General features: G+C 48.8%; 1 protein-coding gene across 7 annotated transcripts in view; it reads left to right on the top strand.

Moving 5' to 3' along the window:
* The window catches only part of LOC128122197 (fatty acid hydroxylase domain-containing protein 2-like), a 34,979-nt gene extending 20,650 nt beyond the window's left edge, over positions 1–14,329 (top strand). For 2 of the 7 annotated variants that reach the window (XM_052757552.1, XM_052757555.1), the window contains 8 exons: positions 1,237–1,284; positions 4,023–4,152; positions 4,248–4,351; positions 6,746–6,867; positions 11,006–11,211; positions 11,619–11,724; positions 12,005–12,171; positions 13,181–14,329. In XM_052757552.1, the coding sequence (XP_052613512.1) occupies positions 4,082–4,152; positions 4,248–4,351; positions 6,746–6,867; positions 11,006–11,211; positions 11,619–11,724; positions 12,005–12,171; positions 13,181–13,379 (975 nt within the window). In that variant the 5' untranslated portion in view covers positions 1,237–1,284; positions 4,023–4,081 and the 3' untranslated portion in view covers positions 13,380–14,329. The remainder of the gene's footprint in view (positions 1–1,236; positions 1,285–4,022; positions 4,153–4,247; positions 4,352–6,745; positions 6,868–11,005; positions 11,212–11,618; positions 11,725–12,004; positions 12,172–13,180) is intronic. The other 5 variants (XM_052757551.1, XM_052757554.1, XM_052757549.1 and 2 more) reach the window with 3 other exon arrangements.
* The last annotated feature ends 5,006 nt before the right edge of the window (positions 14,330–19,335 follow it).

Genomic DNA, 19,335 nt, shown 5'->3' on the forward strand with positions numbered 1-19,335 from the left:
TTAACTTTTGAAGCAGGATCTCTCACTGAACATGGAGTGTTCTGATTCAGCTAGCCTGACTGGCTAGCCGATGAGCCCAGGGGTCCCTTTGTCCTTGACACCCCAGCATTGAGATGACAACTGTGTCCCACTACACCTGGATCCCATTAAACTTCCTTACTCTGAACTCCTATCCTCCTGACTGCTGAGTGCTGGGAATACAGGAACTCTTGGGGTTGGAACCAGGAGCTTCCTGATTGCTACACACCAGCTCCAGTCACTAAGCCACACCCCCAGCCCTGTGTTGCATTTTTACAGGAGCTGTCCCTAACCAGTGTGAGGTGACAGCTCATTGTCCCTTAAAGGTAGTGAAACTGAGTATCTTACCATGAACTTATTAAAGCTCTGTCATAAAACAAACAGGCTATTCACTAGCCAGGCCAGGGGCAAATCAAGGCAGGCACTAGACCCCGAGGGCTCTCAGCATGTGCCAGCTGTCCCCAGGCCAACTCCTCCTAGAGAACTGTTGACACAAAAGTCAACAATTGAGAAGAACTCACGTACACTCCTAATTAAATAGAATAAAACAACCAAGAAGTACAGAAAAGGGAAAGGGCAGCGCTGGAGAAATGGCTCAGTCATTAAGAGTGCTCCTCACCTTCAGAGGACCCAGTTCAGGCCCCAGAAGTCACATTCATTGTCTCACAATGACCTGTAGCCCCACCTCCAGTCACTCTGTGAGATGCCTCTTCAGGCTGCACAGGGACCTGCCCTCATGTGCAATACCCACAACACACAAAAAACACCTGCACATAATCTTTTTTAAGGATGTAAGTGTATGATTGCTTTGCCTGCATGTAAGTATATGTACCACATACATGCCTGATGCCTAAGGAGGCCAAAGAGGGCATCAGATCTCCTGGAACTGGAGTTACAGATGGTTTTGAACTATCCTGTGGGTGTTAGGAACGGAACCTGGGTCCTCACAAGAGCAACCAGTGCTCTCAACTGCTGAGCCATCTCTCCAGCCCCAGTCAGTTTTGTATGAAGCTCTGCCTTCAGTGTTGGAAGAGTCACAGTCCTTGTCTTTGCCCCTCCCAACACTCTTTCTTTCTGGCATTTTCTTAGCTCTTTACTGTTCATTTCCCCAGTATAAGTTTTAGGATCAGTTTGTCTGGTGCCAGCCTTGTCCTCCTTCACTGTCCCCTCCCCAGCGGCATGTGGCAGGGACTCCAAAACCTGTACTTTGTCTTCCAGATGAGAGGAGACATGGAAAGCCCAAGACATCATGGGAAGTCCAACCAGGTAAGCACCTGCTCTCCCACTGTGCTGGTTAAGGGTAGCTCCTCCCTGGGGGCTCCATAGTCTCCTGTTCCCTTTTGCTCTCTACATAGTCCTGGCTGTCCTGGAATTTCTATGTAGACCAGGTTGGCCTCAAACTCAGAAATGCACCAGCCTCTGGCTCCTGAGTGTGGGGATGAAAGATGTGTGCCACCAGTCCCTGGCTCTGTTATGTTTTCTATACAGTCCAAGGTTTCAGGGGTGGCTGCTCCAAGGTGATATTCTCATTTTAGTGACCAGGCAGAGAGCACCAGGCTCCAAACCCCTTTAAGACAATACATGGTACTCGGTTGTGTGTGTGTGTGTGTGTGTGTGTGTGTGTGTGTGTGTGTGTGTGAGAGAGAGAGAGAGAGAGAGAGAGAGAGAGAGAGGAAGCTGGAAAGCCCACAGCCTCCTAATTGACCTTCTGCTCTCTGCCTCAGCCCTGAGCTTTGGAACTGGTCATTTCTTCAACTGCTGTAGAGACAATAAAGCTGCCATGCACTGAGAGGTGGAGGGACATCCTTTGACCCAGCTCAGCTCTACACTGCATGTCCCTGCACTCCAAGGGGACCATTGTCCTTTATCTGGCCTGCTCAGAAAACCCTCCTGAGCAATCCTGTAGATGAAATTCACCCTTTCTTTTTATATTTTTGTAATTTTAAAACAGATTTATTTTATTCTATGTGTCTGAGCGTGTATCACCAGACCCAGCTCTGAAATTCAACTTTTCATTGACTAATGCAGTTTATTGAATCCAAGAGCTTTAGAATCCCCAAACTGACTGGGCAGTGTTGGCGAATGCCTTTAATTGTAGCACTAAGAAAGCAGAGGCAGGCAGATCTCTGTGAGTTTGAGATCAGCCTGATCTGCAGAGCAAGTTTCAGGACAGCCAGAGCTACACAGAGAAACTGTCGCAAAAAACAAAAAGCAAAAACAAACAAACAAACAAAAAAAGATTCCCCAACTGTGGTCATACGTTTAATCCCAGCACTTGGGAAGCAGAAGCAGGAAAGCAGGCAGATCTCTGTAAGTTCAAGGCCAGCCTGGTTCACATATGGAGTTCTAGGACAGAATAATGAGACCCTGTCTTAAAACAAACAAACAAAAAAAACAAAACAGCCAAACACACAAACAAACACAAAATCCTCTAACAGTCCAGAAAGTCGCTGAATTGTCCTCAGAACACTAAAAGGGATCACTGGGACAGCCCAAAAAGCTTGTTAAAGTTAGAGTGATTTGTGTCAGAGAAGAAGTTCTTGGGCTGGGGAGATGACTTGGTCAGTAAGGTACTTACATGTAAGCATGAGGACCTGAGTTCAATCCCCAGAAGGGATGTAAAGGCAGGGTACCACAATATGTACTTGTAATCCCAGCCCTGGGGAGGAAAACACAACCTGAGACCTTGGGCTTGCTGGCCGGCCAACCAAGCCTCATCAGTGAACTTCAGGTCCCAGTTAGAGATTCTGTTGCAAAAGACAAGGTGGGCAGGCCTGAGGATCAACACCCAGGGATGGCATCTGGCATGTGCACACACACACACACACACACACACACACACACACACACACACACACGCACACACACACACGCACACACAGTACAAGTTGTGATTGGTCTGGGGCAATCCAATCTAGACAGAGGGCAGGTAGAGAAAGAGACTTCAGAGTAGGAAAGGAGAGACGAGAGAGTGCATTCCTGAGGCTGTGCCCTAACGTGTACCTTCACTGGCTGTGAAAAGGACTTTTTATCTTTGGATGGAGAGTAGAATAGACAGGGCTGAGAGCTGACTTGAAGATTCAGGTTTCTGGGAATGGACCCATGAAACCATATGGCCCTCGGGTCTTGAGTCTGGAAGAAAGTAGTGTCCTCTCAGGTCAGCTCCGTGAAAGTTCCGTGTCTGTCCTAGTCATTAGCTGGAGTGAGACCTGGTGTCCACATCATAGAGACCCTACATCCAGTATGTCCTATGTGTTTGTTGTTTTTTGAGACAGGGTGTCTCTGTGTAGCCCTGGATATCCTGGAACTCACTTTGTAGACCAGGCTGGCCTCCAACTCAGAGATCCACCTGCCTCTGCCTCCCAAGTGCTGGATGTAAAGGCATGCTCCACCACTGCCCTGCTAATTATGTCCTCTGAAGGACTATAAGCAGAGCACAGCAGGCTGAGGAAGAGTGTGCTGTGACATTTGTCATCCATGTCTACAGTACAAGGGATGTGGGTGTGACACTGAGAGAGGCCTGGGACCCTGCTACTTGGTCTTCATACCTTCTATGACCTCTAGTTTAGAATGTTTTGGAGATTGTGTAAGGGCCATCATCCAGTGGTTGTCAGTGAACAATTGGAGACAGGGTTTCAAGCAGCCCAGGCCGACATTGAATTCTTCATCTCCCTGTGCCCACCTCCCAAGAGCTGGGATTACAGTTGTGTGCCACCATACCTGCCTGTAATTGTGACCATTGAAAAGGAGACTCCAGGACACATTGAGTGACTCTTTACCTTTGCCATGAGGTCTGATGACATACACATGGCACAGCTGTTCAATGCCTTTTCCATCCAGATCTGGGCGGCAACATTGCTCAACAGTATCTTGGAGTTGGAGCAATCCTCTTCCCTCCCCCAGTCTAGAGTCCTGGTTTTCACAAACACACCCAGACACAGCCAAGAGCCCTTGGTAGGGAAGGACCTTCCACAGACAGGGAAAGGTCATCCACCTGCTTCCAGCAGGAGCCTGATCGGCCTGACACCCTCACCTGCTGCAGGAAGGACACATCTGGGGCTCCATGAGGAGGACGGCTCTCATCCTGGGCTCTGGACTGCTCTTGTCTCTAGCCTTCTGGAACTCAGTCACATGGTAAGTGTGCCTCAGACCTTTGGGGTGAGAGGCACGGCATGAAAGAACTGGCTTCCCAGTCTGCTCGCAAACACGTAAATACTTTTCCCTCCAAGGCATCTTCAGAGGTTTTGGGGTGCTTCTGGTTACTTTTGGCAGACCCAGTGGGAGAAACTGCTGTCTACATTTGAAGGCAACGAGTGGATGCTGTTCCTTACAGGTGAGGATCCAGGCTGAGGGCTGTGTGTTGGGCTCCACACTTATTCTTTCCCCATAATAGTTCATTATCATTTATTGTTGTCGTTTTATTATCATTATTATATTTATTTCATGTGCCTGTGAAGGAGGCATGAGCATGCCAGAGCATGCATGTGGAGGTCAGAGGACAATTGCAGAAGTTGGTTCTTGCCTTCTACCATGTGGTACTGGGAACTGAACTCAGGTTTCAAGCTTGCTGCAAATGCCTTTACCTGTTTGTGGCTTCAACCTGCTGTTTGTTCTGGGTTTTGAGACAGGGTCTCATTATGTAGTCCTGGCTATCCTGGAACTCACAGAGATCCTCCTGCCTCTGCTTCCTGTGTTTTAGGTTTACCACTCCACTACCTGTCCAACCAGCTGTTTTTAATGAAGGTTTTTGCTGAATACTTGTACCATCTTGCCATGTGAGCAAGGGCTTAATATTTCAAAGTGGCAGCTCTGTTCTGTCATGTGAAGGACTTTTAGGTCATCTCCTATTCACAGAGAGTTAGGCTGCTCTAAATGTTTCCTGTGATTTAAAAAAAAAATTAATTTCCTGTATGTGTCTGTGTGTATGCCTGAGTCTGTTTCCATGCACCATGCTCATACAAGAGCTCGGAGGTCAGAAGAGGCTATTGGTTTCCCTTGGAGTTTCAAATGGTTGGGAGCCACCATGTGGGTGCTGTGAATTGAACCTGGGTCCTCTGGAAGAGCAGCCAGTGCTCTTAACTGTTGAGCCATGTCTCTCTATCTCCCAGGTATACCTGTAATTTTTATTTTATTTTGATTTTGATCCAGACAAGGTTTCTCTGTGTAGCCCTGACTGTCCTGGAACTCACTCTGTAGACCAGGCTGGCCTCAAACTCAGAGCTCCACATGCCTCTGCCTCCCAAGTGCTGGGATTATAGGCGTTCGGCCCCACTGAGCAGCTTTTCTTGTTCGGTTTAAAGATGCTGTATCAGCATCTCTACGCACAAACGTATGTGTATTTCCTTTCTGTCTCTTTCTTTTTCACTTCAGAGTCTTTCCAACTATCCTGCAGAATGGGTCTACCAGTGCTCTTCCCACACTGGCCATGTCCTTCCTACAGCCCTCCGACCCCAGACACCGTGTTTGATGGGGAAGGGAAGGGTTAAAGGAAGGAGATAGAGACAGTGAAACAGTGTCCTTGTCCCTCAGGATTCTCAATCCAGTAAGAGGTCACAGTAGTGAGATAACACTGTCATGTCCCTTGGAATACTGCCATAGGTAGGAGATTAAAGACATGAATGTGTATTGGTCAGCATTTTCTTATTATTTATTATTGTGTGTGTGATATGGGCAGAGACATGCATATTCCACATTAGGTGTGTGGAGGTCAGAGGACAGGTCCGAAGTTACTGCTCTCTTTGCACTTTTATGTGGTTTGTGGTGTGGAGTTCAAGTCATCAGGCTTGTCTAACAAGAGCTTTACCACTAACCATCCTGCAGGCTCTATTTTTCTTCTTCTTGGCATAGGGTTTCAAGAGCATATGAATTCTTGGCATAGGACATCCCAGGCTGTCTAAGAATGGGCTATGTGGCTGAGGATGACCATTGAACTTCTGAGCCTCTTGCCTTCAATCAGTTTTTTCTAAAAATTTCTTTTTTGGGTGTGGGGGAAGGTTTCTCTGCGTTAACAGCCTTGGCTGTCCTGAAACTCACTCTGTAGACCAGGCTGGCATCAAACTCAGAGATCTGCTTGCCTCTGCCTCCCAAGTGCAGGGATTAAAGGCCTTCACCACCACCATGCCCCCTTCTAAAATATTTATGGAGTGTCAGCACTGGGAATAATAGACCAGGCGGCCAAACTGTTTCACCACCCATAAGGAACACTGCTCAGAGCAAATTGAAATGTCATCAGTAACCGTGCTTAGAGGGTACAGCAGCAACACTTATCCCAGCAGGCAGATGAGGCCGGAGGATTGCCATGAGTTTGGGGTCTGTCTGGACTATACAGTGAGTTTCAAAGCAGCCTAGGACAGAGTGAGACCCTGCCTCTAAACAAGTCAAACAAAACAAAACAAAACACAATACCCCAAGTGTGGTGGGACACACATTTAATGCCAGCATTTGAGAAGCCAAGCCAGGGGTTAAATGTGTTCAAGGCCAGCCTGGACTACACAGAGAGACCCTATCACAAACACACACACAGGGGAGGGGTGAACACACATAGTCAGAAAGACAGACAGACAAGACAGAACAAATACAGACATTTAGTGACTTTTCCAGGATCCATGGCTAGGACACAAGCAGTGTGTCACCAGGCAGGGACAGATCCATTCAGGTGTTCAGTCACTTCCTAGTGAGCTACTGTGGTACCCAGGACTGCTCTAAGTCCCTCTGCTTTCTGCCTCAGGTGCTGCACTGGTGCCTGGGCTCTGCTTCTGGGGCTTCAATGGCCTCCTGCTGGTGGTGGACACCACAGGGAAACCCACCTTCATCTCCCGTTACCGCATCCAACTGGGCAAGAACGAGCCGGTGAGTGTCACTGCAGCTGTTAGTCTGGGGATGCAGGGACCAGAGTCAGGGCAAGAAGATGACTTACCTTCCAGGTGACCTGATCCAGCTTAGAGAGAAGGGAGCATGTGTGTGTGTGTGTGTGTGTGTGTGTGTGTGTGTGTGTGTGTGTGTGTGTGTGTGTGCTTGGTTGGTAGAGTGCTTATCTAACCTGAAAGAAGCCCTGGGTTCCACCCCCAAGCACATATGCCACGTGAGGGTGTGCAGCTATAATCCAAGTATTCAGGGAAGTGGAGGCAGGAAGATTAGAAGTTTAAGGTCATCCTTGACTACATGAGAAGTCTGAATGTACCTAGGGCTACATGAGACCCTGTCTAAAAGAAAAGGTCAGTGAGATGGTTCAGCAAGTAAGGTCATCTGCGCCAAGCCCGAAGACCTGAGTTTGATCCCTGGAACCCACACAGAGGAAGAAGAAAAACTTCATTTATTCTGACCTTCAGGTGCTCATCAGGGCACAGAGACAGCTGTACACACATACACATACACACATACACACACACACACACACACACACACACACACACACACACACACACACCAGTGGAAAAAAAAAAACAAAATGAAAAGGCCACTCAGCCAGTGACCAGTCTACACCAATGTCCTGGTCTTGTTGTTCCCAGCACAGGATGCCCCATGACACTGTGCTTAGCGTATTAGGGAAAGAAATGACTGCCTCAGCCTGGCCTGGGCTGTCTCAGAGACACCAGCAGCACTTTACCCATGGCACAGGGACCATGGATCTGAAACCAGACATCCACTGCCCCAAGGGAGGAAACTTCACTGTGGCAGATGGTGGTGCAGACCGTGGATGAATGAGGTAGTCATGTTAGCAAATCCTTATTTTTTTTTGTTAAGACAGGATCTCTCTATGTACTTCTGCTTGTCCTGGAACTCACTATGTAGACCAGCCTGGCCTTGAACTCACAGAGATCAGCCTGCCTCTGCCTCCCAGGTGCTGATATCAAAGGCATGCACCACCATCATCCAAGGCAGCCAGCAGTGTGAACTGTCAAGACAACCACAGGAAGGCAGGAACAGCTCCAGCTTCTTAGCAGCTGCACTTGCTCACTATAGGGGCTGAATCACCACACTGCAGTCTGGCCCTGCCTGCCTGCTGCTTTGACAACCTGCAGACAATCTTCCCTTACACAACCCTGCAGAGGTTGATTAGGAAAACAAGCTGTTCCCTCAGCCCCACCCAACTCTCCTGGCAATTGGCTGTTAACCTGCCCAGGTGCCCAATGAGTCACCTCTGCTCTCAAGGAGTCTGCCCAGCCTGACACTGAAGGCAGTAGGGTGGAAAGGAGTCCTGGTGGAGCCCTGTGAAATGGTCCCCTCCTGAGAGGACAGCCGCCAGAGAGCTGGGAGGCCCCCTCCAACTCCCCCTGGCAGAACAGCCTGGAAGCCCTTGTGTCAGTATTTGGCCTGTAAGACCCTTTCATCTGCAGACCTTCTGTCTCTGAGCAGCCACCATGACTAAATGCCTTCATCTTCAGGCTGAGCACTGTGGGGGCTGTCATGTTTCAGATGAAGCTTTGTCATGGACCCTGGGTATCACATGACATAGACTAGAACATCCTCTTTCTTCCCTTCTCCCAACCCAAACAGGGTCTCATTGGCCCAGCCGGCCTCCACCTTCCTATATAGGTGAGGATGACCTTGAACTCCTATCTTCCTTCCTCCACCTCATTATGTTATGATGCTCAGGATCAATCCCAGGGCCTCTACCCACTGAGCCATGTCCCAGCCCTACCCTGGGCCTTTCCAGCTCCAGGGCTCCTACAGATCCTCAGCAGTCTACAGCTCTAGATATCATGTGCCACCTGGAAACCTTTCTGTATGCAGTGACTAGAGAGCAGTAGGCAGTGTGGGGGCTTCTCCCAGAGGCCAAGGTCTAGAGGTGAGGGACCTGTTCAAGTTTCAGCTTTCCAGGCCGCAGAGGCAGAGCTCAACCCATGAAACTCCAAGGCCAGCACACCTGTGCTTCAGACTTTCTGAGGACACATCAGGAAGGAGCTTGGGACCACCTAGTCCCTGGCTAGCTGTGGGAGGTGCTGACTTTTGAAGGATCCTAGGAACAGGCTGCAGTGGGAGCTGATGGCGGCAGGCATTCCTAGCATCCTAGCCTGCCCACACAGACACTCTCCCATCTCCTCCTTCCTAACCTGGCTTCTGCTGCACCAAGGGAATGAAAGCCCCATAACCAGCTCCAACAGCACTGGGTCTCCTGCTGTGTTCTGGGTTGTGCCTGCCAGTCTCCTGGCTCCTGTCCTTTTTGATCCAGGAAATGACTCTGCATGCTTCCCTCTTTCTTACTATTCTGTCTCTTTCAAAACCCAGCTAATTTCTCTTTGAATTGTCACGTAAATGCTTTACTTTTGCCATCTCTAAAAAGTAAAACACAGGGGGCTGGAGAGATGGCTCAGAGGTTAGGAGCTCTGACTGTTCTTCCAGAGGTCCTGAGTTCAATTCCCAGCAACCACATGGTGGCTCATAACCATCCGTAATGAGATCTGGTGCCCTCTTCTGGCCTGCAAGCCTACATGTAGGCAGAATACTGTATACATAATAAACAAATAAATCTTTAAAAAAAAAAAAGTAAAACACAAACCTTGGCTGGGTGTGATGGCACACAGCTGGAATGGTGGCATCTGAGAGGGAGGTAGGAGGAGAGATCAGGAGTTCAAGAGCAGCTTTCCCTACATGAGACTGTTTCAATACATTAAAAAATGTGTGTGGGTGCTTTGTCTGCATGTATGTCTGTGTACCACACATATGGGGCACCCAGAGTCCACAAGAAGATACCAGAGTGACAGTAAGGAGCCACCATATGCATGCTGGGAATCTCACTGGGTGCTCTGTAAAAACAGCCTGTGCTCATAACCACTGAGTCATCTCTCCAGCAGCCAAGATTATTTCCAAATCCAAAACCAGCCCCTGGCCCCACTTAACCCAAGTCCACACCGCCTCCTGTTATGCTTCCCATGAGGCACAGCTCTCTACAGAGACAACTATGCACTCAAGCTGTCTACAGTGTCTCAGAGTCCTGTGTGCACCTTCTCAGAGATGTCTACACTGTCTCAGAGTCCTCTATGCACCTTCTCAGAGATGTCTACACTGTCTCAGAGTCCTCTATGAACCTTCTCAGAGCTGTCTACACTGTCTCAGAATCCTCTATGCACCTTCTCAGAGCGGTTTTCACTGTCTCAGAATCCTCTATGCACTTCTCAGAGCGGTCTACACTGTCTTCTCAGAGGTGTCTATGCCATTCTCAGAACTGTCCATGTCCTCTCAGAACGGGCTATGCAGTCTCTGACCTTCCTCTTGGCTGTCTTTTTCCCAGCATTTAATAGTAAGGAAGTTGTAAACAGCGAGAAATGTAGGAAAAATATAGGAGACTCATCCACACACTAATTTCAGATTCAACCATTTACTCTATAACTTTTTCCTAAACTGTTACAAGTTTGAGACACTGGGTGACTCCTATTGTTTCTAGTCTCTTTCTGCTGACTCCTCCATCCTGTTTCTCTAGTCCTAATTCTCAGATACCCAGGGGTATCCTGCAGCCACCAGGGCACTGGGTGAAGGCTGACAGTTCTTAGGCAATGCAAAGTGACCACTTAGCCTTTTCTCCTGAGACCAGTGTGTCATCTGTTCAGCATCTCTGGATTGGCCACAGAGGGAGCTGAGATTGGGGACCTGCCCATGCTGGCCTCACACCCATTCAGATGCCTTGTTCCCTGTATGTGGCTAGAACAGTCTAGTGTGCCTTGAGGTCAGAGACCTCTTCTGAAATCCTTCATCAAGATGGCTAAGCCAATCATCACTGCTTATCTCTTCCTATGTGTTTAACTGGTGTTTCACAGTCCTTGTAGAGCACTGGGTGTTCTGTAGGCCAGAACTCAGTAGTGGCAGACCCTGGCACACAGAACCTATGCTCTGTAGGACACTCTCGAGGACAGACAAGGACTGTACAGCTCACCATGGCCAGCCCCAGGCTGTGGACTACCCCAGTCACTCCCAGAAGCCCACCCTGAGCAGGTCAGGTAGAGACCTACTTCACATGTCCCCTTTCTCCATTCCTTCTGTCTCCTGGCAGGTGGACCCCGTGAAGCTGCGTCAGTCTATCCGCACAGTTGTCTTCAACCAGACTATGATCTCTCTTCCCATGCTGGTCATCTTCTACCCTTTCTTCAAGTGGAGGGGAGACCCCTTCTGCCGAGACCTGCCCACCTTCCACTGGTTCCTCGTGGAGCTGGCCCTTTTCACCCTCGTGGAGGAAATCCTGTTCTACTACTCACACCGGTGAGTTCTCTACACGCACACAGCTGGATTCACCCTGGGACAGCTCCCTGGTCAGCAGAGGCCACTGAATGTCTCTGTCCTCAGGCTCCACACCCATAATTGCCTGAGACACAACTTAATCTCCAACTGACTTGATGCTAAGTGAAGGAAGAGTTGCCCTGCTTGGGAGACCGGGTCAGTTCCCATCCACTTCCGGAGAGTCCTTTATGGCATCAGTTTCCTTCACCACTGGGGTTGGCAGGCAACATATGCCAGCCTTATCGTCCACAGTCAGACTAGAAGAGGGCAAGGAGTAGATGCCAGCTCCTCAGATGTGGACCTCATTCCCACCTTTGCTTTCTGATGATCTGCTCAGGATGGAGGCAAAGGGCAGGTTGGCAATTACCAACTATCAATTATCTTTCCAGGCTCCTTCACCACCCAACGTTGTACAAGAAAATTCACAAGAAACATCATGAATGGACAGCACCCATTGGTGTGATCTCAGTCTATGCCCACCCTATTGAACACGTGGTAAATACAGCCCCTGGAGCTCAGAATGGGGGCTGGTGGTTCTCTGCCCTTGTAATCTTTCTTCCCACTGAAAAGCTGCCATCTCTTAGCTATTCCAGGTGCCCAGTGTGTGTTACATTATTCTCCCCAACCTTCTACACACTGACTCTGCTCCAGAGGAAGGTGAAGCTGAGTTGAGTGTCCTAAGTTACAAGCCAAGGTCTCCCTGCAGCACCACTCAGGCCAGAGTGAACACCCAGCTGGGTCCCTCCATCTCCTGGAATCATCCTCTCTCTTACAGGTTTCCAACATGTTGCCAGTTATGGTGGGTCCTCTAGCAATGGGCTCTCACCTGTCCTCCATCACTGTGTGGTTGTCCTTGGCCCTCATCATCACCACTATCTCCCACTGTGGCTACCACCTGCCTTTCCTGCCCTCACCTGAGTTCCACGACTACCACCACCTCAAGTAAGCCAACAGCACCCTTGTTGCAAGACCCAAGTGTCTGCAGACAGTGGAGTCTCCATCTGAATGTCAGCCAGTCAGGGGGACACCTGGGTACAGGGAAGATGATAACTAGGTAGGGCCACCTCCATCTTTTTTCCTTTCCCTTTGACACCAGGTCCTTCCTGCAGTTTGGAATTATTTGGAACCATTATTTGGGTTCTGTGCCTGCTGAATCTCTCATGAGCCTTGAATCATCTCCTGGAACCTGTGTGCATAAAAATTTGGCACTTTTATGCAATGTGGGCTCTTTCCTTGGTTTTGAGACAGGGTTTTCCATGTAGTCCTTGCTATCCTACTTCTCATGTAGACCAGGCTGGCCTCAAACTCAGAGATCCTCCTGCCTCTGTCTCCCAAGTGGTGGGATTAAAGTTTCCACACCAAAAATAGGCCTCATCCCTTGTCTTGAACCACTCCACCCTCAAAGAAAAGAGGTATGAAGGGCGTGGTGGCAGGCCTTTAATACCAGGACTCAGCCAGTGGGTCTCTAGAGTGAGGTATCTCAGCATCCACCACATGTCTGCTTTGGTCCTGTGCATACCTACAGCCCTAGCATTGAGGAGACAGGAGGATAGCTGGGGATTTGGTGAACCCAGGTCAGTGGATTTGGTGAAGAGGTGAACTCAGGTTCAGGAAGAACAAGGTAAAGAGAGGTAAGGTCGGTGGAGGACATCAATGCCCCACACTCTGGTGTCTGTGCATGTAGTCATGCACAGTACCCAGAAGAGGGCAGGCAGGCACTTGCCTACGATATGAAAGGCCCAGGGTTCAACCCTCCAGTTCATAATCACACAGTGGCTCTCAACTTTAACAAAAACCCTAGACCACCCTCAAAGGGAATACTTCCAATGCTCCAGGATGCTGTTATAGCCGGGCAGCACGGTGATGCTAAGCATGGGAAGGAGGGCTGGGACCCAGGGAGAACCACAGCTTCCCACCAGGTTCAGCTGAGACATTCTCTTCCATCCTTCAGGTTCAACCAGTGCTACGGGGTGCTGGGGGTGCTGGATCACCTGCATGGGACTGACATCATGTTTAAGCAGACCAAGGCCTACGAGAGACATGTCCTCCTGCTGGGCTTCACCCCACTTTCAGAGAGCATCCCTGATCCTCCAAAGAAGATGGAGAGTAGTAGTCTGCTTGGACCATCCAGAGTGTTTCCTCACAAGTAGGAGGTGTGGAGACTGCCTGGGGGCCATGCCGCCCTTAACAACTTGCCTCCTTTGGCCACCATACTCTGAGGACTGTACCATTAGGGTAAAAGGAATGCAAGCTTCCTGCCGGGACAAGGCCATGGTATGATCTGGGCTTCTCTCAAACTACTTCTCATGTTCGTTAGGACCAGGAGTTGACTTAGGAAAGAAGAACTAGCTATTTGGGCTGGAGGCCATCCAATGGAGAAAAGTCACTGAGAGCCTGGGGGAAATCCTTGGTCCTCGGCTCCAATACCCCAAAGAGCTAGCTCCCCTGAGGCCTAGGTTGGATACGGAGAATGGGGTGATAGTGGGACTGGAGGCTTCCCGGCTCCACACACTTCTTTCACACCCATAGCCAGGGCACCCTGTGATAGTCACAGGCCACATGTGTTGACATGCTAGATGTGGTCCCTGCTTCCTACCAAGAAAGCCTGGGTGACTTTTGCCCTCCAAAGATACAAATCCTTCAGAAGAAACAATGACAGGCCACAAGAGCTGCTCAGTATGACGTGCACCCCAGCCCCTGTGCCTTCGCCTGTTGTTATTGGGGCTGAACTGGTGTGGGGGAAGACCAGGTCAGTGCGCTCTAAACCCAAAATAATCTCCTCCCCCAACAATGAGCCTCAGAAAACAGGGCCCAAAGGCAGTCCCATCTTCCTTTAAAGGGCTAATCAGCAGTAAACATGCCCAGGGAGTAGGTTAGGTAGCAGTGAGCTTTTCTAGTCCAGTGTTCTAGAACCCCACCCTGGCAGCGCATGCTTAGGAAGCCTGGGATCCCAAGAACTTGGCAACTAGGTTGGATCTGGAAGGCTGTCTCCACTACCATTTGCTAAATCTCAGCACAACTGTGCTGAGCTTACATTTTCAGTTGAAGGGTTAGTCAAGACTCCCTATTGTGGCTTAAATAAAATCCTTTTCTTAACACAGCTTGGTACAGTGGTTTGCACTATAGTCCCAGCTGCTGGGGGCTTGGGCGGTGGGATTTAGGCCCAGTTCAGAGGCAGCCTAGACAAACACAGCAGAGGTTCTCAGGAAATAACAGGCACGTGGATAAACTCCACCATTCACATAGCCCCAAGGTCTTCCCACACCAGAGGATAGTCTTTTTTTTTTTTTTTTTTTTTTAATATAGTTATTTTGGAGACCAGGTTTCTCTGTGCAGTTTGGTGTCTGTAGACCAGGCTGGCCTCAAACTCACAAAAAATTGCCTGGCTCTGCCTCCCTAGTGCTGGGATTGGCAAGGACAGTCTTACACTTTGTCCTGTGAGTGTGTCCAGAGCAGAGTCCAATCTCTGCACTTCCTCATCCTACACTTCCTGCAGGACCTGCTCCCAGAACTTAGTTCTGCCCTTTAAATGACTATGGCTGTCACAGGTCCAGGTTTGGGGTCTCAATGAACCAACAGCACCCCCAGAGAGTCTGCTTCTACCTCTCTGTAACATAGAATCTGTGAGGACCTCTACCCTGGACATTTTCCCACAGTCTCAGAGCCACCATCCTCTCAAATGATGGTATCAACTATGATAGATTCCATCGCTGAGAGACCCAGGTGCTCATCTTTCTGTTTGGCTTATTTTTTTTTAACTAAACATAATGGTCTCCAGTTCATTCCATCCATCTTACTAAAAATGATAGGATTTTCAGGCTAGAGAGATGGCTCAGTGGTTAAGAGCACTGACTGCTCTTCCAGAGGTGCTGAGTTCAATTCCCAGCAACCACATGGTGGCTCACAACCATCTGTAATGAGATCTGGTGCCCTCTTCTGGCCTGCAGGGACACATGCAGGCAGAACACTGTATGTATAATAAATAATTCTTAAAAAAAAAAATGATAGGATTCTCCTTGTCATTCTTTGTATGGCTGACCTCAATTTTGACTTGTCCATTCACTGTTGATGAACACTTAAGTTTTCCTTCCTCCCTCCCTTCCTTGTGAGTGTTAGAGTAGAGAGTAAACTCAGGCCCTCATATGCAGGGGAAATGTACTATTATTAAGCTATACCCCACACCTCCCTTATTTAAAAAAGCATTGTTTTTTCTAGAATAAAAGCACTTTATTTTAATTAACTCACATATAAAACACCACACAGCTGGCTCAGGAAGCCAGACACTTGGACAGCCCAGCTCTACAAATCTCAGTGACCCCTGCCCCACAGTGGGCACTGCCTTCCATGGCCACTGATGCAAAGACTTGTTAATAATGAGGGTTAGTTTGGCTCCACACTTCCACTACCAGTCAGGTTCTTACCATAAAGTAACCTGCTCATCAGAGCTTACTTTCCAGTTCTTCAGTGTGAAAGAATGTTTCAGTTCCTGGTCAGGTTAAGCAAGCATTTGAAAGTCTACACTGCCTCAGCACCCCCTTGAAACACCATAGGGTGACCCCAGCTCTGGGCACACTCCAGACACTGATTTCAAAAACACAAGACCTTGCAGATTGCTGCTCTGCCAGCCAGGCTCCCTGGTAAGGGATGTCAGGCTTTGTGGGTTCAGCATTACCACCCCCACTGAAGCCCCCTGGTGTGGGTGTGCCTGTCACCTCATCATGAGCCCACAGCCACACTGGCTGCAGTGGTCGCCATCTGGGCAGGCTGTCAGAGGAGCTACCTGGGATGAGAGGATTTGGTCTCTATGTGTCATCCTGAGTGTTTCAGCTGCTCATCATCTAGATATTCTAAACTGTCAAAAAGGTGTGCCTGTGTGTGTGTGTGTGTGTGTGTGTGTGTGTGTGTGTGTGTGTGTGTGTGTGTCCACCCTCTAGGGCACACACTCAGACAAAATGCATGTGTGTGTATCTGTGCACTCCTGCAGAGACCAGAAGGCATCAGAGTCCTTGGAGCTGGAGTTACAGATGTTTGTGGGACACCTGGCTCACTATATGGGTTCTGGGATTAAAACTCCAGTCCTCACTGGGCGGTGGTGGCGCACGCCTTTAATCCCAGCACTCAGGAGGCAGAGCCAGGTGGATCTCTGTGAGTTCGAGGCTAGCCTGGTCTATAGAGCTAATCCAGGACAGGCTCCAAAGCTACAAAGAAACCCTGTCTTGAAAAACCAAACCAAACCAAACAAAACAACAACAACAAAAAAAAAAAAACTCCAGTCCTCATGATTGTGCCACAAGTACTCTGAACCACTGAGCAATCTCTCCAGCCACCCTCTTTAATTAATTATTTATTTGTTATGAGGCAAGGTGTTGCTAAATTATCCAAGGAGGATGATTCAGGTCGCTGGGATTCCAGCTGTGCACCACTATATTGGCAGTTACTCCATTTCTCAGTAATTATAAGCAGTGATTCAGTAGACATGAGAGTATAGATATATCAGGGCCCTAAGATCATTAGCTATACTCATCGGTTAACCCTGGTATATACCTGTGAGTTCCAAAGACCTGGGATTAAGGACATGCCCTCCACACCTGGTTGGTACCTCGTAGCTCCTTCTTCTTTTTTGGATAGTTCCTTTTTATTTATTTTTTCGAGACAGGGTTTCTCTGTGTTACTTTGGAGCCTGTCCTGAACTCCCTCAGTACACCAGGCTAACGTCAAACTCACAGAGATCTGCCTGCCTGTGTCTCCTGAGTGCTGGGATTAAAGATGTCTGTCACCACTGCCCCTTTTTACTTTTCTTAGTGTTAGTTTCATTAAAAAATAAAACTTGGAGACTTATACCTAAGGGCAGAAAGAACCCTGGGCATTTGAAGACTTCTGTTCTCCTCAGCACTTTCTTAGCACAGGTACCTATTCTTTAAGTCCTTTATTAAATCATCATTGTTTTTAAAAGACTTGTTTTTGCTGGGCGGTGTTGGTACACACCTTTAATCTCAGCACTCGGGATGCACAGGTAGGCAGATCTCTGTGAGTTCTTGGCCAACCTGGTCTACAGAGCAAGTTCCAGGACAGGTTCCAAAGCTACACAGAGAAACCCTGTCTCAAAAAAAACAACAACAACAAAAGATTTGTTTTTACTTTTAATTACTTGTTTGTATGTGGGTATGGATGTATGCAGGTGTAGGAACAATCAGAAGAGGGCACTGGACCCTCTGGAGCTGGAGTTAAGTTCCCTGTGCCAACAAACTCTCAGAACAGCTCAGCCATTTCTCCAGCCCCAGTGTTTAATTTTTTGAGACAGCATTTTACTATGTATCCAGGCTGGCATGGAATTCACCATGGAGACCAGACTGTCCTTGACACTGACCTTCAGACTCTCAAGGGCTGGGATGACAGGTGTGCATCACCAGACTTCTAGCTTGGTTCTTCTGAAGGTGATTTTGGAAAGTATGGACTTATACATCTGAACCTTCAGGTTCATACCTCCAGAATTTGCCACAGTGCTGTCCACAGTGAGTGCTTCACAAAAGCTTCTAGAAGGTGTGGACGAACTCTGGAAGGTCAAAGGCCACATCTCACAGGCTCTTGGTGAAGACAGTGGTGCTGATGAGATGGGAAGGCTGCAGGGAGAAGACTCTGACTTGTAAGGGAGGTTCCCTGTGTGGTGCTGCAGCAAGAGTTCTGGACGCTTAGGAACAAACACTCCAGAAATACCTCCTGCCTGCTCCCAAGTGAGAGGGCCAGCCTGACCATGATGGTCACCTGGTACTGCCTGACAGCACCAGAGAGAAAACCATGAGCTAGGGCTATGCTGACAGCAGCCATTCTACAGACTTCTGGATACCCCCATCCACCAACCTGAAGTGCTTGTTTGGACGTTTGGCTCCTTGTCACCAACAAGATGGTCAACAGGCTCAGACTAAAGTCCCCACACTCCTGCCTCCCTGGGATTCATGCACCATACTTTTTCAGATCCCCAGACAGCAAGCAAACTATGGATCTGGGAAGGACTTACCTTACTCAGAGTCCTGGTGAGTGTGAAGGGAGTTTCTCTGATCTCCCTGTTCACTTGGGGACATGGAACAGACCAGGGTGGAATCACAGAGACTTCTCTGGTCAACAAGGCAAAAAGAGCAAGCAGTGATTTAAAAGAGAGTGCCTGGGCCTGGGTTATGGTTCAGATGGAGAGTGCTCACCTAGCATGCATGATACCCTGGGTTTGACCCCAGACTGTACAACTAGGGGTGGAGGCTTCTGCCTGTAATCCCAGCACATGGGTGATGAAGGCAGGAGGAAGTTCCAAGTCGAGTTTAATGCTGGCTTGGGCTACTAAAGCCTTGCCTCAAAAGATTATGCTTCACAATCCCTTTCTAAGCCAGCTACTGATGTAATGGCCAGATGCATCTACCTCAGGTTTGGACCAAGGCTTCAGTCCTGGAGTGTTCACTGAAAAGGGTCCCCAAGGCTTCCCTGTGGTATAGATATGACCCTGTCGGGTCCTAGTACCATCTCCCTCATCCCTGCCTGGCACCTCCAGGAAAGAGCTCCCCAAGGGGCAGGGGATAAACAGGCCTAGGAGCCTACACAACACCAAGCATCCTCATTTCCATAGGTCTAGGATCCTTCCCCTTGTCCCACCTTGGGCTAGGAGACCTAAATCCCTGAAGCTGGGTATGGCCCCAGGCAATAACAGGGTGGGCCCTGGGATGATGGTGACCTATTCCTCTGGGCTGGTCTGCTGGCCTTGTGAATCAGACCATGCTGGGAGTGCCTACCAGGGACAAAGAGAAATTGCTACCTAGTTTTCAGTGACAGTTTCTGTGTGTCTGCAAGTTGTGTGTGTGTGTGTGTGTGTGTGTGTGTGTGTGTGTGTGTGTGTGTGTGTAGTCCACAGTTGATGTTGGGTGTCTTCCTCAGTCGTTGTGTGTGTGTGTTTGTGTGTGTGTAGTCCACAGTTGAAGTTGGGTATCTTCCTCAATCACTCTTCACCTCATTAATACTATGTAGCCTGGCTGCCTCCCAACACTGTAACTAAAAATTAAAGGCATACACCACCATGCCAGACTATCCACCTTAACTTTTGAAGCAGGATCTCTCACTGAACAT

The sequence above is a fragment of the Peromyscus californicus genome, unplaced genomic scaffold, assembly GCF_007827085.1.
Source record: "Peromyscus californicus insignis strain IS unplaced genomic scaffold, ASM782708v3 Scaffold_3__1_contigs__length_106647218, whole genome shotgun sequence".
Classification (NCBI taxonomy): domain Eukaryota; kingdom Metazoa; phylum Chordata; class Mammalia; order Rodentia; family Cricetidae; genus Peromyscus; species Peromyscus californicus.